General features: G+C 44.2%; 1 protein-coding gene across 2 annotated transcripts in view; it reads right to left on the bottom strand.

The window, feature by feature from the left end:
• Positions 1-17,771: 17,771 nt before the first annotated feature.
• Positions 17,772-27,152, bottom strand: part of MAPK15 (mitogen-activated protein kinase 15) — a 163,968-nt gene continuing 154,587 nt past the window's right edge. Inside the window, exon 15 of one of the 2 annotated variants that reach the window (XM_069732105.1) lies at positions 17,772-18,773. In XM_069732105.1, the coding sequence (XP_069588206.1) occupies positions 18,576-18,773 (198 nt within the window). In that variant the 3' untranslated portion in view covers positions 17,772-18,575. The remainder of the gene's footprint in view (positions 18,774-27,152) is intronic. The other variant, XM_069732106.1, reaches the window with a different exon arrangement.

The raw sequence follows: 27,152 nt of genomic DNA, 5'->3' as shown, positions 1-27,152 counted from the left end.
GGAGACCCCCTGATGTACCTAAACAGTGGAAACCCCCCAATTCTAGCTCCAACCCTAACCCCAACACACCCCTAACCCTAATCCCAACCTCATCCATAATCCTAATCACTAACCTTAACCATAATCACAACCCTTACCCCAAAACAACCCTAATGTCAACCCTAACCATAACCCTAATCAAAACCCTAAATCCAACACACCCCTATCCTAATCTCAACCCTAACCTCAAACCTAACCCTAATCCCAATACACCCCTAATCACAACCCTAACCTTAACCCTAATCCCAAACCTAACCCTAATCCCAAGCGTAACCCTAATGCCAACCCTAACCCTAATACGAACCCTAATCCAAACCCTAACCCTAATCCCAGCTCTAACCCTAACTTTAGCCCCAACCCTAGCCCTAACTTTAGCCCCAACCCTAACCCTAGCCCTAGGGCTACTTTCACACTTGCGTCGTTTGGCATTCACGTCGCAATCCGTCGTTTTGGACAAGAAACGGATCCTGCAAATGTGCCCGCAGGATGCGTTTTTTGCCCATAGACTTGTATTGCCGACGGATCGTGACGGATGGCCACACGTCGCGTCCGTCGTGCACTGGATCAGTTGTGTTTTGGCGGAGCGTCGGCACAAAAAAACGTTCAATGAAACGTTTTTTTGTACGTCGCATCCGCCATTTCTGACCGCGCATGCGTGGCCGTAACTCCGCCCCCTCCTCCCCAGGATATAGATTGGGCAGCGGATGTGTTGAAAAACTACAGCTGCTGCCCACGTTGTGCACAATTTTCACAACGTGCGTCGGTATGTCGGGCCGACGCATTGCGACGGCCCCGTACCGACGTAAGTGTGAAAGAAGCCTAACCCTAAGTTTAGCCCCAACCCTAACCCTAAATTTAGCCCCAACCCTAGCCCTACCCCTAACCTAACCCTACCCCTAACCTAACCTAACCCTAACCTAACCCTACCCCTAACCTAACCCTACCCCTAACCCTAACCTAACCCTAACCTAACCCTACCCCTAACCCTACCCCTAACCTAACCCTACCCCTAACCTAACCCTAACCTAACCCTACCCCTAACCCTAACCCTACCCCTAATTTTAGCCCCAACTGCTGTTCTCCTGCCGGCCGGCAGATGGAGACAGATGGCGGGCGCACTGGGCATGCGTCCGCCATGTTCTGCTGCCGGCGGCCAGGAGGAGCAGCAAGAGGATCCAGGGACCTAGGTGAGTATGCTAGGGTCCCCGAATCCCCCTATTTCTCTGTCCTCTGATGTGCGATCACATCAGAGGACAGAGAATTACACTTTACTTTTTTTTTTTTTGCGGTCGCCGGTAAACAGTTAATTACCGGCGATCGCAAAACAGGGGTCGGTAATACCGACCCCGATCGTGCTCTTTGGGGTCTCGGCTACCCCCGGCAGCCGAGACCCCAAAGATTCTCCCGGTTCCGGCCGGAGGGCGCACTGCGCATGCGCCCGCCATTTTGAAGATGGCGGCGCCCACCGGGAGACACGAGGAGCATCGGGGGAGCTAGGTGAGTATTGGGGGGCCACCTGGGACCCCTTTTCTCTGTCCTCCGATGTGCGATCACATCGGAGGACAGAGAAATTAAAAAGAGATCGCTTTTTTTTTTTTTTTTTTGCGATCGCCGGTAAACGGTTAATTACCGGCGATCGCAAATGCGGGGTGGGTTAAAAAACCCCCGAATCATGTTCTCTGGGGTCTCGGCTACCCCGGAGAAAATCGGCCTCTGGGGGGCGCTATGGACTTTTTCCACAGCGCCGTTAATTAACGGCGCTGTGGTTTAAGTACCCTTAGCGGCCGCCGTTAAAAGGCGTATCGGCGGTCGCTAAGGGGTTAAAGAATCGTTCTAACAAGACCAGCTGGAGGACGTCCTCCTTAGTGGTTGCTTGGCTCCCTTGTACCCACTGTAGCAGTGACCGCCGTAATTTACAGGCCCATTCAGCGTGGGTATCGGTTACTCGTTTTATAAGTCCGCGGAACTTTTGGCGGTCCACTTTGCTTTGGCTAGAGTCTGAATGAAGGACGCTGGCTGGAACTGCTTGGTTACATGGGCGTATATAAAATCTCACTGGTTCTCCATATATTTCCAGTCTGACAACACTTTATTCACAGGACCCAGAATATATCACAGTTACAGAGGGCAGGCCAATAGAAAAGCAGCAGGCCAGACATACATTACAATAGCCGCAGGTGGCCGGAGCCTGCCGATATTTACTGTGGGAATTACAAAGGTGGGGGTGGACAGAAGGGGGATATCTTGTCCCCTGTGCCCAGGAGTGCAGCCTGTGGGCTGATGCATCTCACATGTAATTTATTATACATACATATAACTCAACATATTCTGGGTGCTGTGGGGTTCCGAAACACATAACAACTACTATGTGGACAGTGCTGTATACTACTGTGTGGGTTGTGCTGTATACTACTACATGGGTTGTGCTATATACCATGTGGGCTGTTATATACTACTATGTGGGCTGTCCTATATACTACTGTGTGGGCTGTGCTATATACTACTATGTGGGCTTTGCTGTATATTACTGTGTGGGGTCTGCTGTATACTACATGGGCTGTGCTATATACTACGTGGGCTGTGCTATGTACTACTATGTGGGTTGTGTTATATACTACTACATGGGCTGTGTTATATACTACTATGTGGGCTGTGCTGTATACTGCTATGTTGGCTGTGCTGTATACAAATGTGGTGCCAATATTCAAAAAGGGCTCTAAAAGTGAACCTGGAAATTATAGGCCAGTAAGTCTAACCTCTATTGTTGGTAAAATATTTGAAGGGTTTCTGAGGGATGTTATTCTGGATTATCTCAATGAGAATAACTGTTTAACTCCATATCAGCATGGGTTTATGAGAAATCGCTCCTGTCAAACCAATCTAATCAGTTTTTATGAAGAGGTAAGCTATAGACTGGACCACGGTGAGTCATTGGACGTGGTATATCTCGATTTTTCCAAAGCGTTTGATACCGTGCCGCACAAGAGGTTGGTACACAAAATGAGAATGCTTGGTCTGGGGGAAAATGTGTGTAAATGGGTTAGTAACTGGCTTAGTGATAGAAAGCAGAGGGTGGTTATAAATGGTATAGTCTCTAACTGGGTCGCTGTGACCAGTGGGGTACCGCAGGGGTCAGTATTGGGACCTGTTCTCTTCAACATATTCATTAATGATCTGGTAGAAGGTTTACACAGTAAAATATCGATATTTGCAGATGATACAAAACTATGTAAAGCAGTTAATACAAGAGAAGATAGTATTCTGCTACAGATGGATCTGGATAAGTTGGAAACTTGGGCTGAAAGGTGGCAGATGAGGTTTAACAATGATAAATGTAAGGTTATACACATGGGAAGAGGGAATCAATATCACCATTACACACTGAACGGGAAACCACTGGGTAAATCTGACAGGGAGAAGGACTTGGGGATCCTAGTTAATGATAAACTTACCTGGAGCAGCCAGTGCCAGGCAGCAGCTGCCAAGGCAAACAGGATCATGGGGTGCATTAAAAGAGGTCTGGATACACATGATGAGAGCATTATACTGCCTCTGTACAAATCCCTAGTTAGACCGCACATGGAGTACTGTGTCCAGTTTTGGGCACCGGTGCTCAGGAAGGATATAATGGAACTAGAGAGAGTACAAAGGAGGGCAACAAAATTAATAAAGGGGATGGGAGAACTACAATACCCAGATAGATTAGCGAAATTAGGATTATTTAGTCTAGAAAAAAGACGACTGAGGGGCGATCTAATAACCATGTATAAGTATATAAGGGGACAATACAAATATCTCGCTGAGGATCTGTTTATACCAAGGAAGGTGACGGGCACAAGGGGGCATTCTTTGCGTCTGGAGGAGAGAAGGTTTTTCCACCAACATAGAAGAGGATTCTTTACTGTTAGGGCAGTGAGAATCTGGAATTGCTTGCCTGAGGAGGTGGTGATGGCGAACTCAGTCGAGGGGTTCAAGAGAGGCCTGGATGTCTTCCTGGAGCAGAACAATATTGTATCATACAATTATTAGGTTCTGTAGAAGGACGTAGATCTGGGTATTTATTATGATGGAATATAGGCTGAACTGGATGGACAAATGTCTTTTTTCGGCCTTACTAACTATGTTACTATACTACTATTTGGGCTGTGTTATATACTACTACGTGCCCTGTATACTACTACGCGGGCTGTGCTGTATACTATGTGGGATGTGCTGTATACTACTACGTGTGCTGTGCTGTATACTATGTGGGCTGTTATATACTACTATGTGGGCTGTGCTATATACTACTATCTGGGCTGTGTTATATACTACGTGGGCTGTGTTATATACTACTATGGGCTGTGCTGTATACTATGTGGGCTGTGTTATATACTACTATGTGGGCTGTGTTATATACTACCATGTGGGCTGTGTGATATACTACTACGTGGGCTGTGTTATATACTACTACGTGGGCTGTGTTATATACTACTACGTGGGCTGTGTTATATACTACTACGTTGGCTGTGTTATATACTACTATGTGGGCTGTGTTATATACTTCTACGTGGGCTGTGTTATATACTACTATGTGGGCTGTGCTGTATACTACTATGTGGGCTGTGCTGTATAATACTACATGGGCTGTGCTATATACTATGTGGGCTGTTATGTACTATGTGGGCTGTGCTATATACTACTATGTGGGCTGTGTTATATGTTACTATGTGGGCTGTGCTGTATACTATGTGGGCTGTGATGTATACTTCATGGGCTGTGCTATATACTATGTGGGCTGTTATATACTACTATGTGGGCTGTGCTATATACTATGTGGGCTGTGTTACTACTATGTGGGCTGTGTTGTGATGTGCTATGTACTGCTACGTGGGTTTAGCTATATACTACTGCGTCAGCTGTGCTATATACTACTATGTGGGCTGTTATATACTACTATGTGGGCTGTGCTGTATACTACCATTTGGGCTGTGTTATATACTACGTGCGCTGTATACTACTACGCGGGCTGTGCTGTATACTATGTGGGATGTGCTGTATACTACTACGTGTGCTGTGCTGTATACTATGTGGGCTGTTATATACTACTATGTGGGCTGTGCTATATACTATCTGGGCTGTTATATACTACGTGGGCTGTTATATACTACTATGTGGGCTGTTATATACTACTATGTGGGCTGTGTTATATGTTACTATGTGGGCTGTGCTGTATACTATGTGGGATGTGCTGTATACTACTACGTGGGCTGTGCTGTATACTTCATGGGCTGTGCTATATACTATGTGGGATGTTATATACTACTATGTGGGCTGTGCTATATACTATGTGGGCTGTGTTACTACTATGTGGGCTGTGTTATATACTACTATGTGGGCTGTGCTGTATACTACTACTTCTTCTCCACGGTATTCACGGTGGAAAATGAAATGCTAGGTGAAATCCCAAGAAACAATGAAAACCCTATATTAAGGGTCACCAATCTAACCCAAGAAGAGGTGCGAAACCGGCTAAATAAGATTAAAATAGATAAATCTCCGGGTCCGGATGGCATACACCCACGAGTACTAAGAGAACTAAGTAATGTAATAGATAAACCATTATTTCTTATTTTTAGGGACTCTATAGCGACAGGGTCTGTTCCGCAGGACTGGCGCATAGCAAATGTGGTGCCAATATTCAAAAAGGGCTCTAAAAGTGAACCTGGAAATTATAGGCCAGTAAGTCTAACCTCTATTGTTGGTAAAATATTTGAAGGGTTTCTGAGGGATGTTATTCTGGATTATCTCAATGAGAATAACTGTTTAACTCCATATCAGCATGGGTTTATGAGAAATCGCTCCTGTCAAACCAATCTAATCAGTTTTTATGAAGAGGTAAGCTATAGACTGGACCACGGTGAGTCATTGGACGTGGTATATCTCGATTTTTCCAAAGCGTTTGATACCGTGCCGCACAAGAGGTTGGTACACAAAATGAGAATGCTTGGTCTGGGGGAAAATGTGTGTAAATGGGTTAGTAACTGGCTTAGTGATAGAAAGCAGAGGGTGGTTATAAATGGTATAGTCTCTAACTGGGTCGCTGTGACTAGTGGGATACCGCAGGGGTCAGTATTGGGACCTGTTCTCTTCAACATATTCATTAATGATCTGGTAGAAGGTTTACACAGTAAAATATCGATATTTGCAGATGATACAAAACTATGTAAAGCAGTTAATACAAGAGAAGATAGTATTCTGCTACAGATGGATCTGGATAAGTTGGAAACTTGGGCTGAAAGGTGGCAGATGAGGTTTAACAATGATAAATGTAAGGTTATACACATGGGAAGAGGGAATCAATATCACCATTACACACTGAACGGGAAACCACTGGGTAAATCTGACAGGGAGAAGGACTTGGGGATCCTAGTTAATGATAAACTTACCTGGAGCAGCCAGTGCCAGGCAGCAGCTGCCAAGGCAAACAGGATCATGGGGTGCATTAAAAGAGGTCTGGATACACATGATGAGAGCATTATACTGCCTCTGTACAAATCCCTAGTTAGACCGCACATGGAGTACTGTGTCCAGTTTTGGGCACCGGTGCTCAGGAAGGATATAATGGAACTAGAGAGAGTACAAAGGAGGGCAACAAAATTAATAAAGGGGATGGGAGAACTACAATACCCAGATAGATTAGCGAAATTAGGATTATTTAGTCTAGAAAAAAGACGACTGAGGGGTGATCTAATAACCATGTATAAGTATATAAGGGGACAATACAAATATCTCGCTGAGGATCTGTTTATACCAAGGAAGGTGACGGGCACAAGGGGGCATTCTTTGCGTCTGGAGGAGAGAAGGTTTTTCCACCAACATAGAAGAGGATTCTTTACTGTTAGGGCAGTGAGAATCTGGAATTGCTTGCCTGAGGAGGTGGTGATGGCGAACTCAGTCGAGGGGTTCAAGAGAGGCCTGGATGTCTTCCTGGAGCAGAACAATATTGTATCATACAATTATTAGGTTCTGTAGAAGGACGTAGATCTGGGTATTTATTATGATGGAATATAGGCTGAACTGGATGGACAAATGTCTTTTTTCGGCCTTACTAACTATGTTACTATGTTACTATGTTACATGGGCTGTGCTATATACTATGTAGGCTGTGCTGTATACTACTATGTGGGCTATGCTATATACTACTATGTGGGCTGTTATATACTACTATGTGGGCTGTGCTATATACTACTATGTGGGCTGTGCTATATACTACTATGTGGGCTGTGTTATATACTACTATGTGGGCTGTTATGAGTAGTATGTGGGCTGTGCTGTATACTACTATGTGGGCTGTGTTATATACTAGTATGTGGACTGTGCTGTATACTACTATGTGGGCTGTGTTATATACTACTACGTGGGCTGTGTTATAAGTAGTATGTGGGCTGTGCTGTATAATACTATGTGGGCTGTGCTGTATAATACTACATGGACTGTGCTATATACTACGTGGGCTGTTATGTACTATGTGGGCTGTGCTATATACTACTATGTGAGCTGTGCTATATACTTCTTTGTGGGATGTGCTATGTACTGCTGTGTGGGCTGTGCTATATACTACTATGTGGGCTGTGTTATATACTACTATGTGGGCTGTGTTATATACTACTATGTGGGCTGTTATGAGTAGTATGTGGGCTGTGCTGTATACTACTATGTGGGCTGTGTTATATACTAGTATGTGGACTGTGCTGTATACTACTATGTGGGCTGTGTTATATACTACTACGTGGGCTGTGTTATAAGTAGTATGTGGGCTGTGCTGTATAATACTATGTGGGCTGTGCTGTATAATACTACATGGACTGTGCTATATACTACGTGGGCTGTTATGTACTATGTGGGCTGTGCTATATACTACTATGTGAGCTGTGCTATATACTTCTTTGTGGGATGTGCTATGTACTGCTGTGTGGGCTGTGCTATATACTACTATGTGGGCTGTTATATACTACTATGTGGGCTGTGTTATATACTACTATGTGTGCTGTATACTTCATTGGATGTGCTATATACTATGTGGGCTGTGTTATATACTACTACGTGGGCTGTGCTGTGTACTACTATGTGGGCTGTGCTATATACAATGTGGGCTGTGTTATATACTACTACGTGGGCTGTGTTATATACTACTATGTGGGCTGTGCTGTATACTACTATGTGTGCTGTGCTGTATACTTCATTGGATGTGCTATGTACTACGTGGGCTGTTTTATTTCCTACTATGTGGGCTGTGCTGTATACTACTATGTGGGCTGTGCTGTATAATACTATGTGGGCTATGCTGTATAATACGTGGGCCGTTATATACTACGTGGGCTGTTATATACTACTATGTGGGCTGTGTTATATACTACTATGTGGGCTGTGCTGTATACTACTATGTGGGCTGTGCTGTATAATACTATTTGGGTGTGCTGTATAATACGTGGGCTGTACCATGTACTACGTGAGCTGTTATGTACTACTATGTGGGCTGTGCTATATACTACTATGTGAGCTGTGCTATATACTGCTACGTGGGCTCTGCTATGTACTGCTACGTGGGCTGTGCTATATACTACTGCATGGGCTGTGCTATATACTACTATGTGGGCTGTTATATACTACTATGTGGGCTTTGTTATATAGTACTATATGGGCTGTGCTGTATACTACTATGTGGGCTGTGCTGTATACAACTATGTGGGCTGTGCTGTATACTACTATGTGGGCTGTGCTGTATACTACTATGTGGGCTGTGCTGTATACTACTATGTGGGCTGTGCTGTATACAACTATGTGGGCTGTGCTGTATACTACTATGTGGGCTGTGCTGTATACTACTATGTGGGCTGTGCTGTATACTACTATGTGGGCTGTGCTGTATACTACGATGTGGGCTGTGCCATGTACTACGTGAGCTGTTATGTACTATGTCATGATATGTACTTTTATCCTGTCCTGTATTTGAATAATATGCCATTTGATGTATGTAACTGTTCTCTGGTTTCTATTAGCTGTAATTTATGTATTTTCTTGGCTGGGAGTTCACCTGTAACAATATGTCTCCTTCCCCCAATACTTGCAGCCCTCAGCTCTAATGTAATTAAGCTTTGTCAACATCACTAGTGGAGGAATAGCCATTCTTCCTCACAGCAGGTGGCTAGTCAAATGTACATACTACATAGATTAAGGGGAGCCCACCAGTCTAGAATCTTCTGGTGGACCCAACCATTGAATAGAAGGTGTGACCCCTACCCCCCTTCATGGGCGGATCCCAGGAGCTCAGACAATCCATTCTTATTTTGAGATCAGATGTGAGTTGATCCTTGAAGGAGAAGGAGTTGGGATTCTTAGCTGAGGCAAGACCCCACGCCCATCTAGGACTGTGGAAGCGAACGGGGCGAGACTTGAGCTGAGGACATATCTCGTCGTTCGTGAGATTGTTTTGGGATCCCTTGGACTAATTGTGGACTATTGCTTTGTTACCTGGCACAAGGATTATCGGGAGGTGCCCCCGAACCTGTTCCATTGGACTAATTGTGGACTCTGTAGATCTACCTGCATGTGTTGTTCCAGCGTTCTTGATAATAAATCTGAATCATCCCTCGGCCTGTTGTCCCTTCTTGCTCTGCCGTACACCCCGTCACAAACTACTATGTGGGCTGTGCTATATACTGCTACGTGGGCTGTGCTATGTACTGCTACGTGGGCTGTGCTATATACTACTGCGTGGACTGTGCTATATACTATGTGGGCTGTTATATACTACCATGTGGGCTTTGTTGTATAGTACTATATGGGCTGTGCTGTATACTACAATGTGGGCTGTGCTGTATACAACTATGTGGGCTGTGCTGTATACTACTATGTGGGCTGTGCTGTATACTATGTGGGATGTGCTGTATACTACGTGGGCTGTGCTGTATACTTCATGGGCTGTGCTATATACTATGTGGGCTGTTATATACTATGTGGGCTGTGCTATATACTACTATGTGGGCTGTGCTATATACTACTATGTGGGCTGTGTTACATACTACTATGTGGGCTGTGCTATATACTATGTGGACTGTTCTATATACTATGTAGGCTGTGCTGTATACTACTATGTGGGCTGTGCTATATACTATTTGGGCTGTTATATACTACTACGTGGGCTGTGCTATATACTACGTGGGCTGTTATATACTACTATGTGGGCTGTGCTGTATACTACTATGTGGGCTGTGTTATATACTACTATGTGGGCTGTGCTGTATACTACGTGGGCTGTGCTGTATACTACTATGTGGGCTGTGCTATATACTACATAGGCTGTTATATACTACTATGTGGGCTGTGCTGTATACTATTATGTGGGCTGTGCTGTATACTACTATGTCGGCTGTGTTATATACTGCTACGTGAGCTGTGTTATATACTACTATGTGGGCTGTGCTGTATACTATGGGATGTGCTGTATACTACGTGGGCTGTTATATACTGCTATGTGGGCTGTGCTATATACAACTATGTGGGCCGTGCTATGTACTACTATGTGGGCTGTGTTATATACTACTACGTGGGCTGTGTTATATACTACTAGGTGGGCTGTATTATATAGTATGTGGGCTGTGTTATCTACTACGTGGGTTGTGTTATCTACTACGTGGGCTGTGCTATATACTATGGGGGGTATATTATATTCTATGGGGGGAGTCTGTGTTATATACTATGTGGCTGTTTTATACTTTGGGGGTACATTATATTCTATGGGGGAGGTGGTGTTATATACTATGGGGGGCTACATTATATTCTATGGGGGGCTGTATTTTATTTATATTCTATGACTGCAAGAGAAGTATGCTGCCTTCCAGGTGCGATGATCAAGGATGTGACCGATAGGATACCAAAGCTCTTCAGCTCCAAGGACGTCCACCCATTTCTTCTGATACATGTTGGCACCAATGACACGGCAAGGAAGGACCTACCGACAATCTGCAAGGACTTTGAAGAGTTGGGGAAGAAAGTAAAGGAACTGGATGCACAGGTAGTTTTTTCTTCTATCCTTCCAGTAGACGGGCATGGCACCAGGAGATGGAACAGGATCCTTGATGCAAACAACTGGCTAAGACGATGGTGCAGACAACAAGGATTTGGATTCCTGGACCACGGTGTGAATTACTGGTATGATGGACTCCTCGCCAGAGACGGACTACACCTCAACAAACCTGGGAAACACACATTCGCCAGAAGACTCGCTACACTCATCAGGAGGGCGTTAAACTAGAAGAAGAGGGGACGGGAAGAAAAACATTAGACTCGAACAAAGACGACCCAGGAAAACATACTCAGAAGGGAGGTAAGAACATTTCTAAAACAATCCACAGTGAGGAGATTGGAACAAAACAAAATCCTCTAAACTGCATGCTCGCAAACGCCAGAAGCCTGACAAACAAGATGGAAGAACTAGAAGCAGAAATATCTACAGGTAACTTTGACATAGTGGGAATAACCGAGACATGGTTAGATGAAAGCTATGACTGGGCAGTTAACTTACAGGGTTACAGTCTGTTTAGAAAGGATCGTAAAAATCGGAGAGGAGGAGGGGTTTGTCTCTATGTAAAGTCTTGTCTAAAGTCCACTTTAAGGGAGGATATTAGCGAAGGGAATGAGGATGTCGAGTCCATATGGGTTGAAATTCATGGAGGGAAAAATGGTAACAAAATTCTCATTGGGGTCTGTTACAAACCCCCAAATATAACAGAAAGCATGGAAAGTCTACTTCTAAAGCAGATAGATGAAGCTGCAACCCATAATGAGGTCCTGGTTATGGGGGACTTTAACTACACGGATATTAACTGGGAAACAGAAACCTGTGAAACCCATAAAGGCAACAGGTTTCTGCTAATAACCAAGAAAAATTATCTTTCACAATTGGTGCAGAATCCAACCAGAGGAGCAGCACTTTTAGACCTAATACTATCTAATAGACCTGACAGAATAACAAATCTGCAGGTGGTCGGGCATCTAGGAAATAGCGACCACAATATTGTACAGTTTCACCTGTCTTTCACTAGGGAGACTTGTCAGGGAGTCACAAAAACATTGAACTTTAGGAAGGCAAAGTTTGACCAGCTTAGAGATGCCCTTAATCTGGTAGACTGGGACAATATCCTCAGAAATGAGAATACAGATAATAAATGGGAAATGTTTAAGAACATCCTAAATAGGCAGTGTAAGCGGTTTATACCTTGTGGGAATAAAAGGACTAGAAATAGGAAAAACCCAATGTGGCTAAACAAAGAAGTAAGACAGGCAATTAACAGTAAAAAGAAAGCATTTGCACTACTAAAGCAGGATGGCACCATTGAAGCTCTAAAAAACTATAGGGAGAAAAATACTTTATCTAAAAAACTAATTAAAGCTGCCAAAAAGGAAACAGAGAAGCACATTGCTAAGGAGAGTAAAACTAATCCCAAACTGTTCTTCAACTATATCAATAGTAAAAGAATAAAAACTGAAAATGTAGGCCCCTTAAAAAATAGTGAGGAAAGAATGGTTGTAGATGACGAGGAAAAAGCTAACATATTAAACACCTTCTTCTCCACGGTATTCACGGTGGAAAATGAAATGCTAGGTGAAATCCCAAGAAACAATGAAAACCCTATATTAAGGGTCACCAATCTAACCCAAGAAGAGGTGCGAAACCGGCTAAATAAGATTAAAATAGATAAATCTCCGGGTCCGGATGGCATACACCCACGAGTACTAAGAGAACTAAGTAATGTAATAGATAAACCATTATTTCTTATTTTTAGGGACTCTATAGCGACGGGGTCTGTTCCGCAGGACTGGCGCATAGCAAATGTGGTGCCAATATTCAAAAAGGGCTCTAAAAGTGAACCTGGAAATTATAGGCCAGTAAGTCTAACCTCTATTGTTGGTAAAATATTTGAAGGGTTTCTGAGGGATGTTATTCTGGATTATCTCAATGAGAATAACTGTTTAACTCCATATCAGCATGGGTTTATGAGAAATCGCTCCTGTCAAACCAATCTAATCAGTTTTTATGAAGAGGTAAGCTATAGACTGGACCACGGTGAGTCATTGGACGTGGTATATCTCGATTTTTCCAAAGCGTTTGATACCGTGCCGCACAAGAGGTTGGTACACAAAATGAGAATGCTTGGTCTGGGGGAAAATGTGTGTAAATGGGTTAGTAACTGGCTTAGTGATAGAAAGCAGATGGTGGTTATAAATGGTATAGTCTCTAACTGGGTCGCTGTGACCAGTGGGGTACCGCAGGGGTCAGTATTGGGACCTGTTCTCTTCAACATATTCATTAATGATCTGGTAGAAGGTTTACACAGTAAAATATCGATATTTGCAGATGATACAAAACTATGTAAAGCAGTTAATACAAGAGAAGATAGTATTCTGCTACAGATGGATCTGGATAAGTTGGAAACTTGGGCTGAAAGGTGGCAGATGAGGTTTAACAATGATAAATGTAAGGTTATACACATGGGAAGAGGGAATCAATATCACCATTACACACTGAACGGGAAACCACTGGGTAAATCTGACAGGGAGAAGGACTTGGGGATCCTAGTTAATGATAAACTTACCTGGAGCAGCCAGTGCCAGGCAGCAACTGCCAAGGCAAACAGGATCATGGGGTGCATTAAAAGAGGTCTGGATACACATGATGAGAGCATTATACTGCCTCTGTACAAATCCCTAGTTAGACCGCACATGGAGTACTGTGTCCAGTTTTGGGCACCGGTGCTCAGGAAGGATATAATGGAACTAGAGAGAGTACAAAGGAGGGCAACAAAATTAATAAAGGGGATGGTAGAACTACAATACCCAGATAGATTAGCGAAATTAGGATTATTTAGTCTAGAAAAAAGACGACTGAGGGGCGATCTAATAACCATGTATAAGTATATAAGGGGACAATACAAATATCTCGCTGAGGATCTGTTTATACCAAGGAAGGTGACGGGCACAAGGGGGCATTCTTTGCGTCTGGAGGAGAGAAGGTTTTTCCACCAACATAGAAGAGGATTCTTTACTGTTAGGGCAGTGAGAATCTGGAATTGCTTGCCTGAGGAGGTGGTGATGGCGAACTCAGTCGAGGGGTTCAAGAGAGGCCTGGATGTCTTCCTGGAGCAGAACAATATTGTATCATACAATTATTAGGTTCTGTAGAAGGACGTAGATCTGGGTATTTATTATGATGGAATATAGGCTGAACTGGATGGACAAATGTCTTTTTTCGGCCTTACTAACTATGTTACTATGAGGTGATTGCATCATACTCTATGAGGGGGCTACATTATACTATGAGGGGGGCTGTATTATATTCTATGGGGGGTTACATTATACTCTGTGGGGTGGCTCACTACCTGTGTCTTGGTATTAGTGCTGTATACTATGTGGGCTGTGCTGTATACTACTACGTGGGCTGTGTTATATACTATGTGGGCTGTGCTATATACTACGTGGGCTGTTATATACTACTATGTGGGCTAAGCTATATACTACGTTGCTGTGCTATATACTATGTGGGCTGTGTTATATACTACTAAGTGTGTGGGCTGTGTTATATACTACTATGTGGGCTGTGTTATATACTACTATGTGTGGGCTGTGTTATATACTACTATGTGTGTGGGCTGTGTTATATACTACTATGTGGGCTGTGTTATATGCTACATGGCTGAGCTATATACTATGTGGGCTGTGTTATCTACTACGTGGGTTGTGTTATCTACTACGTGGGCTGTGCTATATACTATGGGGGTATATATTTTATGGGGGAGGCCGTGTTATTTACTATGTGGCTGTGTTATATACTATTGTGGGGTATATTATATTCTATGGGGGAGGCTGTGTTATTTACTATGTGGCTGTGTTATATACTATTGTGGGTTAATTATATTCTATGGGGGAGGCTGTGTTATATACTATGGGGGGCTGCATTATATATTATGGGGAGGTGGGCTGTATTATATTCTATGGGGGACTGTATTAGATTTTATGAGGGATGATTGCATCATACTCTTTGATGGGGCTACATTATATTCTATGGGGAGGTGGGCTGTATTATATTCTATTCGGGGCTACATTATATTCTATGGGGGGCTGTATTATATTTATATTCTATGAGGGGTGATTGCATCATACTCTATGAGGGGGGCTACATTATACTATGAGGGGGCTGCATTATATTCTATGGGGGGAAAAATTATACTCTGTGGGGTGGCTGCATTATACTCTGCGGTGGCTGCATTATACTATATATTGTCTGCATCATACTGTATCGAGGACTGTGGGGAATACATACTATATGAAGAACTATGGGGTGCATTATACTATGGGAAGTGAATTGTACTACATGGCTGACTATGGTGGTGCATTATACTATATGGAGCACTATGAGGCGTGTATTATACTATGTGGAGGACTGAGCAGTGTATTTTAATATATGAAGGACTGTAGGGAGTGTATTATACTATATGGAGGACTGAGGAGTGCATTATACTATATGGAGGACTGAGGAGTGCATTATACTATATGGAGGACTGTGGTGCACATTATAATATATGGAGGACTATGGGGTGTATTATACTAAACAAGTAAAATGCTGCATATTCAGATTGTTTTTGTCGGAACAAAAATTCTTGTTCTCAGCAGCACATTGCCGGTGTAAACTGTAGATGTGCTGCTGATAACATGATACTGTATGGTGATCTGTTAGTGATCTATTAGTAATCGTTCTGTCCCCTTCATTCTTTCTCAGACGGTGTAAAGAGGCCGGGAAACAAGCGTTGAACGACTTCAGTATTGTCGATCACACTCGTTTAGCGGCCTGAGATCAGCGCATGTAAATACAGCAGAAATGCTTCTGTGTGATGTGCAATATGTTAGCATTTGGGGCCCCATTTTAAACTTTGCCTAGAACCAGCCCTGGCCACAAAGCATTGGTACGGAGATGTGGTCTGTGGTCCCCACCTGCAGAACCACTCCTTTATTGAGGAATCTTGATAACTGACAATAATTTTTATCTCTTGTCTATTCCATTTGCACAACAGCATGTGACATTGATTGTCAGCAGTGTTGTTGCTTCCTAAGTGGACGGTTTGATTTCACAGAAGTTTGATTTACTTGGAGTTAGATTTTGTTGTTTGAGTGTTCGCCTTTATTTTTTTGAGCAGTGTAGCTCTGTACCTTTACCTGGTCTTTCATGCACTCCACAGGTGGCTCTGCATTTTCTAGAGAAATGTTCTAGTTCCATGGCCACTCGTATATTCTCTGACCGTGGAGTGCAATGTGTTTCCAGGCACTGGAGAGGGCTCTGCAAGAACTTAATCATTTCTCTGGACTTCTAGTCGGCCTATCACCCTCAAAGTAATGTACAGCCTGAAAGAATTAATCAGTCCATGGAACAGTATTGACGGACCTTCTCCAATTCTCACCAAGATAACGAGGCAGACCAGCTTCCTTGGGCTGAGTTCACTTTTAACAATTCTGCTTCGAGTCTTCTGGGAGATCTCCATTGGTTTCATGTTTGATCTGGAACCTGGCCTCCCTCTGCCTATTCCAGCTAAAAGCCTATGACCTGCTGTGAACGGCGTCTATCAGGACATCCATAACATCTGGACTGAAGTACAAGCTAAGACGAGTACTGACAGACATCGCTGACTGTCCCCAACATCGCCCCCAGAGATCAGGTGTGGTCTTCCACTAAAAACATCAGATTGAAGATTCAATGCACTCAAATGCAAAAAACTTGCACCCAAGTTTATTGGCCCATTCCAAATTATTGAGCAAATAAACCCAGTGCCCTTCCGTCTTACAGGACCTTCTCTGAGAATCTCTAATGCCTTTTGTGTCTTTCTTCGACGTCCTCTAGTCCCCAATAGGTTCTCTCAAACGATCTGTCCCTGCTCCTGCTACAGAATATGCGATAAACCAAATTCTGGACGGTAACAAGGTTCCCGGTTATCTCCTCTACCTGATTTACTGAAAGGGATATGATCCTCACGAGAGATCATGGGAGCCAAATAAAGGACTTAAATGCTCCAAAGTTGCTCAGAAAATGTCATGCTAAGCATCTGCTTTCTTCCATTACAAACTCATCAGGGAGGGGTCCTAAAAGGGGGGAGGGTACTATTACGCACCTGTCCTGGATCTGGGCTTTACTCCTCTCACCTCGGTCCACTGAACTCTGTTGTGCTCCACGTCGGCCTTTGCAGATGGCCCTGTGTGATCCCATATGATCATCTGCCTTAACCTATATAAGGCTCACTAAGACACACACGTGTCTTGGTATTAAGACTTTCAAGTGTTCCACAGACCTGTCCACCTGCAGGCTCCAGGACCCCTGCTAAGTGTTCCTGGTCTCCTGACCGCCTATGGTCTCCAGGACCTCTGGTACCTAGTCCTGGTCTCCTGACCACCTTCGACCTCCAAGATCTTTGCCACCTGTTGTCGGTCTCCTGCAACCTCCAATATCTCTGCTAAACATTCCCTATCTCCTGTCTGCCTCTGGTCTCCAATACCTTTGCTGCCGGATCCCACGAGACTCGCCTGCTTCACCAACTCCTGAGGCCAGTGTGAGCACCCGGACCTTAGAGGATCCATTGCACCAGCTGAGCCTAAGATGCATGTTCACACTAATTTTTTTTGGAGCACAAACTCTCGGAATCATCTTCAAATACTCAAACCTTCATTCTGGTGATATATTCATGTAAGTACCCTTTTACATTTTTTGTGCCCTTTGGACTGGTTTCAATATGGCAATTTGGCTCTTGCACCAAAAAATGTTGTGCACCCCTGATGTAGATGGAGAACGCATAAGCCCCCGAAGGTGGATGTGGGGGGCACATACTTTCTCCATATTAATATCTATGGATGTAGATGAGCACAGAGAAGCCCCCGGAGGAGGATGTGGGGGTCACATACTTTCTCCATATTAATGTCTATGGATGTAGATGAGGACAGCGTAGCCCCCCTGGAGGTTGGTTTGTGGGGAACATACTTTTCTCCATATTAATGTCTGTGGATAGAGAAGCCCTTGGAGGTGCACCTGGGAGGTACATACTTTTGGCTACACTGTGTGAGATTCGCAGACGTTTCCTACCTTACAGAAGTTTCCTCCCAGTCCCAGAGAATCCAACCACACAAGACGCAATAAATAATCACCTCTATTATCAGTAGAAAACAGGAGCTGTGAGGGGCATTCGTGCCTCACCTGGACCTCCCCGATGGGTCCGTGCCTCACCCGGACCTCCCCGCTGGGTCCGTGCCTCAACTGGACCTCCCCGCTGGGTCTGGGCCCACCTGGACCTCCCCGATGGTCCGTTTCCCCCCGGGATGGATCATGTACAAGGCACATAGTTCTGAGAGAATGCCAGCGTCCATCGCTCTATGGGAGAAGGCACTTATACAGCTGCTGATGTGGAAGACCCTGCACCGCACAGGCCCGTACGTGGCCCCAGATGCTGTGGCCAGTTCATTCATGGTCTCGAGTCACTCGGCAGCGGCAGATTCTGCAGCGCTGATTTACTGATGGTTCCATAGGCCTGCGTGTAACTGTGCAGTGAAGCTTTGGGGTCCCCAGATGTGCTCACGTTGGACACCGCCTGAAACATCTTTCTACTGAACTTCGGGGCAGGTCTCACTTCGCGGGTCTGCACCAATGGAGTTCGCTGGTTCTGGAGGGGACAGAAAATCCAGATCAACGGATTTGTGATAACAGTCTTACCAGTAGAAAGTGGAGCTCAGATGCCACCAGTACAGAGAAATCCTCCATCACCACCAGTATCACCAGTACAGAAAAATCCTCCATCACCACCAGTATCACCAGTATAGAGAATCCTTCATCACCACCAGTATCACCAATATAGAGAAATCCTCCATCACCACCAGTATCACCAGTACAGAAAATCCTTCATCACCACCAGTATCACCAGTATAGAGAAATCCTCCATCACCACCAGTATCACCAATATAGAGAAATCCTCCATCACCACCAGTATCACCAGTATAGAGAAATCCTCCATCACCACCAGTATCACCAGTATAGAGAATCCTTCATCACCACCAGTATCACCAATACAGAGAAATCCTCCATCACCACCAGTATCACCAGTATAGAGAAATCCTCCATCACCACCAGTATCACCAGTATAGAGAAATCCTCCATCACCACCAGTATCACCAGTATAGAGAAATCCTTCATCACCACCAGTATCACCAGTATAGAGAAATCCTCCATCACCACCAGTATCACCAGTATAGAGAATCCTTCATCACCACCAGTATCACCAATATAGAGAAATCCTCCATCACCACCAGTATCACCAATATAGAGAAATCCTTCATCACCACCAGTATCACCAGTATAGAGAAATCCTCCATCACCACCAGTATCACCAGTATAGAGAATCCTTCATCACCACCAGTATCACCAATATAGAGAAATCCTCCATCACCACCAGTATCACCAGTATAGAGAAATCCTCCATCACCACCAGTATCACCAGTACAGAGAAATCCTCCATCACCACCAGTATCACCAGTATAGAGAAATCCTCCATCACCACCAGTATCACCAGTACAGAAAAATCCTCCATCACCACCAGTATCACCAGTATAGAGAAATCCTCCATCACCACCAGTATCACCAGTACAGAAAAATCCTCCATCACCACCAGTATCACCAGTACAGAGAAATCCTCCATCACCACCAGTATCACCAGTATAGAGAATCCTTCATCACCACCAGTATCACCAGTATAGAGAATCCTTCATCACCACCAGTATCACCAGTATAGAGAATCCTTCATCACCACCAGTATCACCAATATAGAGAAATCCTCCATCACCACCAGTATCACCAGTATAGAGAAATCCTCCATCACCACCAGTATCACCAGTACAGAAAAATCCTCCATCACCACCAGTATCACCAGTATAGAGAATCCTTCATCACCACCAGTATCACCAATATAGAGAAATCCTCCATCACCACCAGTATCACCAGTATAGAGAAATCCTCCATCACCACCAGTATCACCAATATAGAGAAATCCTCCATCACCACCAGTATCACCAGTATAGAGAATCCTTCATCACCACCAGTATCACCAATATAGAGAAATCCTCCATCACCACCAGTATCACCAGTATAGAGAAATCCTCCATCACCACCAGTATAGAGAAATCCTCCATCACCACCAGTATCACCAGTATAGAGAATCCTTCATCACCACCAGTATCACCAATATAGAGAAATCCTCCATCACCACCAGTATCACCAGTATAGAGAAATCCTCCATCACCACCAGTATCACCAGTATAGAGAAATCCTCCATCACCACCAGTATCACCAGTATAGAGAAATCCTCCATCACCACCAGTATCACCAGTATAGAGAAATCCTCCATCACCACCAGTATCACCAGTATAGAGAATCCTTCATCACCACCAGTATCACCAATATAGAGAAATCCTCCATCACCACCAGTATCACCAGTATAGAGAATCCTTCATCACCACCAGTATCACCAATATAGAGAAATCCTCCATCACCACCAGTATCACCAGTATAGAGAAATCCTCCATCACCACCAGTATCACCAGTATAGAGAATCCTTCATCACCACCAGTATCACCAGTATAGAGAAATCCTTCATCACCACCAGTATCACCAGTATAGAGAATCCTTCATCACCACCAGTATCACCAGTACAGAAAAATCCTCCATCACCACCAGTATCACCAGTATAGAGAATCCTTCATCACCACCAGTATCACCAATATAGAGAAATCCTCCATCACCACCAGTATCACCAGTATAGAGAAATCCTCCATCACCACCAGTATCACCAGTATAGAGAAATCCTCCATCACCACCAGTATCACCAGTATAGAGAATCCTTCATCACCACCAGTATCACCAATATAGAGAAATCCTCCATCACCACCAGTATCACCAGTATAGAGAAATCCTCCATCACCACCAGTATCACCAGTATAGAGAAATCCTCCATCACCACCAGTATCACCAGTATAGAGAATCCTTCATCACCACCAGTATCACCAATATAGAGAAATCCTCCATCACCACCAGTATCACCAGTATAGAGAAATCCTCCATCACCACCAGTATCACCAGTATAGAGAATCCTTCATCACCACCAGTATCACCAATATAGAGAAATCCTCCATCACCACCAGTATCACCAGTATAGAGAAATCCTCCATCACCACCAGTATCACCAGTATAGAGAATCCTTCATCACCACCAGTATCACCAATATAGAGAAATCCTCCATCACCACCAGTATCACCAGTATAGAGAAATCCTCCATCACCACCAGTATCACCAGTATAGAGAATCCTTCATCACCACCAGTATCACCAATATAGAGAAATCCTCCATCACCACCAGTATCACCAGTATAGAGAAATCCTCCATCACCACCAGTATCACCAGTATAGAGAATCCTTCATCACCACCAGTATCACCAATATAGAGAAATCCTCCATCACCACCAGTATCACCAGTATAGAGAATCCTTCATCACCACCAGTATCACCAATATAGAGAAATCCTCCATCACCACCAGTATCACCAGTATAGAGAAATCCTCCATCACCACCAGTATCACCAGTATAGAGAATCCTTCATCACCACCAGTATCACCAGTATAGAGAAATCCTTCATCACCACCAGTATCACCAGTATAGAGAATCCTTCATCACCACCAGTATCACCAATATAGAGAAATCCTCCATCACCACCAGTATCACCAATATAGAGAAATCCTCCATCACCACCAGTATCACCAGTATAGAGAAATCCTCCATCACCACCAGTATCACCAGTATAGAGAAATCCTCCATCACCACCAGTATCACCAGTACAGAGAAATCCTCCATCACCACCAGTATCACCAGTACAGAAAATCCTTCATCACCACCAGTATCACCAATATAGAGAATCCTCCATCACCACCAGTATCACCAGTATAGAGAATCCTTCATCACCACCAGTATCACCAATATAGAGAAATCCTCCATCACCACCAGTATCACCAGTACAGAAAAATCCTCCATCACCACCAGTATCACCAGTACAGAGAAATCCTCCATCGCCGCCAGTATCACCAGTACAGAGAAATCCTCCATCACCACCAGTATCACCAATATAGAGAAATCCTCCATCACCACCAGTATCACCAGTACAGAAAAATCCTCCATCACCACCAGTATCACCAGTATAGAGAAATCCTCCATCACCACCAGTATCACCAGTATAGAGAAATCCTCCATCACCACCAGTATCTCCAGTATAGAGAAATCCTCCATCACCACCAGTATCACCAATATAGAGAATCCTCCATCACCACCAGTATCACCAGTACAGAAAAATCCTCCATCACCACCAGTATCACCAGTACAGAAAATCCTCCATCACCACCAGTATCACCAATATAGAGAAATCCTCCATCACCACCAGTATCTCCAGTATAGAGAAATCCTCCATCACCACCAGTATCACCAGTATAGAGAATCCTCCATCACCACCAGTATCACCAGTACAGAAAAATCCTCCATCACCACCAGTATCACCAGTACAGAAAATCCTCCATCACCACCAGTATCACCAATATAGAGAAATCCTCCATCACCACCAGTATCACCAGTACAGAAAAATCCTCCATCACCACCAGTATCACCAGTATAGAGAAATCCTCCATCACCACCAGTATCACCAATATAGAGAAATCCTCCATCACCACCAGTATCACCAGTACAGAAAAATCCTCCATCACCACCAGTATCACCAGTACAGAAAAATCCTCCATCACCACCAGTATCACCAGTACAGAGAAATCCTCCATCACCACCAGTATCACCAGTATAGAGAATCCTTCATCGCCACCAGTATCACCAGTATAGAGAAATCCTCCATCACCACCAGTATCACCAGTACAGAGAAATCCTTCATCACCACCAGTATCACCAGTATAGAGAATCCTTCATCACCACCAGTATCACCAATATAGAGAAATCCTCCATCACCACCAGTATCACCAGTACAGAGAAATCCTTCATCACCACCAGTATCACCAGTATAGAGAATCCTTCATCACCACCAGTATCACCAATATAGAGAAATCCTCCATCACCACCAGTATCACCAGTACAGAGAAATCCTTCATCACCACCAGTATCACCAGTATAGAGAATCCTCCATCACCACCAGTATCACCAGTACAGAAAAATCCTCCATCACCACCAGTATCACCAGTACAGAAAAATTCTCCATCACCACCAGTATCACCAGTATAGAGAAATCCTCCATCACTACCAGTATCACCAGTATAGAGAAATCCTCCATCACCACCAGTATCACCAGTATAGAGAAATTCTCCATCACCACCAGTATCACCAGTACAGAAAAATCCTCCATCACCACCAGTATCACCAATATAGAGAAATCCTCCACCAGTATCACCAGTATAGAGAATCCTCCCCATCACCACCAGTATCACCAGTATAGAGAATCCTCCATCACCCACCAGTAATCACCAGTACAGAAAAATCCTCCATCACCACCAGTATCACCAGTATAGAGAATCCTCCATCACCACCAGTATCACCAGTACAGAGAATCCTCCATCACCACCAGTATCACCAGTACTAGAGAAATCCTCCATCACCACCAGTATCACCAGTATAGAGAATCCTTCATCACCACCAGTATCACCAGTACAGAAAAATCCTCCATCACCACCAGTATCACCAGTATAGAGAATCCTCCATCACCACCAGTATCACCAGTATAGAGAATCCTCCATCACCACCAGTATCACCAGTACAGAAGAAATCCTCCATCACCACCAGTATCACCAGTATAGAGAATCCTTCCATCACCACCAGTATCACCAGTACAGAAAATCCTTCCATCACCACCAGTATCACCAGTATAGAGAATCCTCCATCACCACCAGTATCACCAGTACAGAAAAATCCTCCATCACCACCAGTATCACCAGTACAGAAAAATCCTCCATCACCACCAGTATCACCAGTATAGAGAAATCCTCCATCACCTACCAGTATCACCAGTATAGAGAAATCCTCCATCACCACCAGTATCACCAGTATAGAGAAATCCTCCATCACCACCAGTATCACCAGTACAGAGAAATCCTCCATCACCACCAGTATCACCAGTACAGAAAAATCCTCCATCACCACCAGTATCACCAATATAGAGAAATCCTCCATCACCACCAGTATCTCCAGTATAGAGAAATCCTCCATCACCACCAGTATCACCAGTACAGAGAAATCCTCCATCACCACCAGTATCACAAGTACAGAGAAATCCTCCATCGCCGCCAGTATCACCAGTATAGAGAAATCCTCCATCACCACCAGTATCACCAGTATAGAGAAATCCTCCATCACCACCAGTATCACCAGTATAGAGAAATCCTCCATCACCACCAGTATCACCAGTACAGAAAATCCTTCATCACCACCAGTATCACCAGTACAGAGAAATCCTCCATCACCACCAGTATCACCAGTATAGAGAAATCCTCCATCACCACCAGTATCACCAGTACAGAAAATCCTCCATCGCCGCCAGTATCACCAGTATAGAGAAATCCTCCATCACCACCAGTATCACCAGTACAGAGAAATCCTCCATCACCACCAGTATCACCAGTACAGAGAAATCCTCCATCACCACCAGTATCACCAGTATAGAGAAATCCTCCATCACCACCAGTATCACCAGTACAGAAAATCCTCCATCGCCGCCAGTATCACCAGTATAGAGAAATCCTCCATCACCACCAGTATCACCAGTATAGAGAAATCCTCCATCACCACCAGTATCACCAGTACAGAGAAATCCTCCATCACCACCAGTATCACCAGTATAGAGAAATCCTCCATCACCACCAGTATCACCAGTATAGAGAAATCCTCCATCACCACCAGTATCACCAGTACAGAGAAATCCTCCATCACCACCAGTATCACCAGTACAGAGAAATCCTCCATCACCACCAGTATCACCAGTATAGAGAAATCCTCCATCACCACCAGTATCACCAATATAGAGAAATCCTCCATCACCACCAGTATCACCAGTACAGAGAATCCTTCATCACCACCAGTATCACCAGTATAGAGAAATCCTTCATCACCACCAGTATCACCAGTATAGAGAAATCCTCCATCACCACCAGTATCACCAGTATAGAGAAATCCTCCATCACCACCAGTATCATCAGTACAGAAAATCCTTCATCACCACCAGTATCACCAGTATAGAGAATCCTCCATCACCACCAGTATCACCAGTACAGAAAAATCCTCCATCACCACCAGTATCACCAGTACAGAGAAATCCTCCATCACCAGCAGTATCACCAGTATAGAGAAATCCTCCATCACCACCAGTATCACCAGTATAGAGAAATCCTCCATCACCACCAGTATCACCAGTACAGAGAATCCTTCATCACCACCAGTATCACCAGTACAGAAAATCCTCCATCACCACCAGTATCACCAGTACAGAGAAATCCTCCATCACCAGCAGTATCACCAGTATAGAGAAATCCTCCATCACCACCAGTATCACCAGTATAGAGAATCCTCCATCACCACCAGTATCACCAGTACAGAGAAATCCTCCATCACCACCAGTATCACCAATATAGAGAAATCCTCCATCACCACCAGTATCACCAGTATAGAGAAATCCTTCATCACCACCAGTATCACCAGTATAGAGAAATCCTCCATCACCACCAGTATCACCAGTACAGAAAATCCTTCATCACCACCAGTATCACCAGTATAGAGAAATCCTCCATCACCACCAGTATCACCAGTATAGAGAAATCCTCCATCACCACCAGTATCACCAGTACAGAAAATCCTCCATCGCCGCCAGTATCACCAATATAGAGAAATCCTCCATCGCCGCCAGTATCACCAGTATAGAGAAATCCTCGATCACCACCAGTATCACCAGTATAGAGAATCCTCCATCACCACCAGTATCACCAGTACAGAAAAATCCTCCATCACCACCAGTATCACCAGTATAGAGAAATCCTCCATCACCACCAGTATCACCAGTATAGAGAAATCCTCCATCACCACCAGTATCACCAATATAGAGAAATCCTCCATCACCACCAGTATCACCAGTATAGAGAAATCCTCCATCACCACCAGTATCACCAGTACAGAAAATCCTCCATCGCCGCCAGTATCACCAATATAGAGAAATCCTCCATCACCACCAGTATCACCAGTATAGAGAAATCCTCCATCACCACCAGTATCACCAGTATAGAGAAATCCTCCATCACCACCAGTATCACCAGTATAGAGAAATCCTCCATCACCACCAGTATCACCAGTATAGAGAAATCCTCCATCACCACCAGTATCACCAGTACAGAGAAATCCTCCATCACCACCAGTATCACCAATATAGAGAAATCCTCCATCACCACCAGTATCACCAGTATAGAGAAATCCTCCATCACCACCAGTATCACCAGTACAGAAAATCCTCCATCGCCGCCAGTATCACCAATATAGAGAAATCCTCCATCACCACCAGTATCACCAGTATAGAGAAATCCTCCATCACCACCAGTATCACCAGTATAGAGAAATCCTCCATCACCACCAGTATCACCAGTACAGAAAATCCTTCATCACCACCAGTATCACCAGTACAGAGAAATCCTCCATCACCACCAGTATCACCAGTATAGAGAAATCCTCCATCACCACCAGTATCACCAGTATAGAGAAATCCTCCATCACCACCAGTATCACCAGTACAGAAAATCCTCCATCGCCGCCAGTATCACCAATATAGAGAAATCCTCCATCACCACCAGTATCACCAGTATAGAGAAATCCTCCATCACCACCAGTATCACCAGTATAGAGAAATCCTCCATCACCACCAGTATCACCAATACAGAGAATCCTTCATCACCACCAGTATCACCAATATAGAGAAATCCTTC

Source organism: Ranitomeya imitator, chromosome 6 (genome assembly GCF_032444005.1).
Source record: "Ranitomeya imitator isolate aRanImi1 chromosome 6, aRanImi1.pri, whole genome shotgun sequence".
In the NCBI taxonomy this organism is placed as follows: Eukaryota; Metazoa; Chordata; class Amphibia; order Anura; family Dendrobatidae; genus Ranitomeya; species Ranitomeya imitator.
Note: the sequence above shows the minus strand (reverse complement) of the source record. Positions and strands in the feature narration are given on the sequence as shown.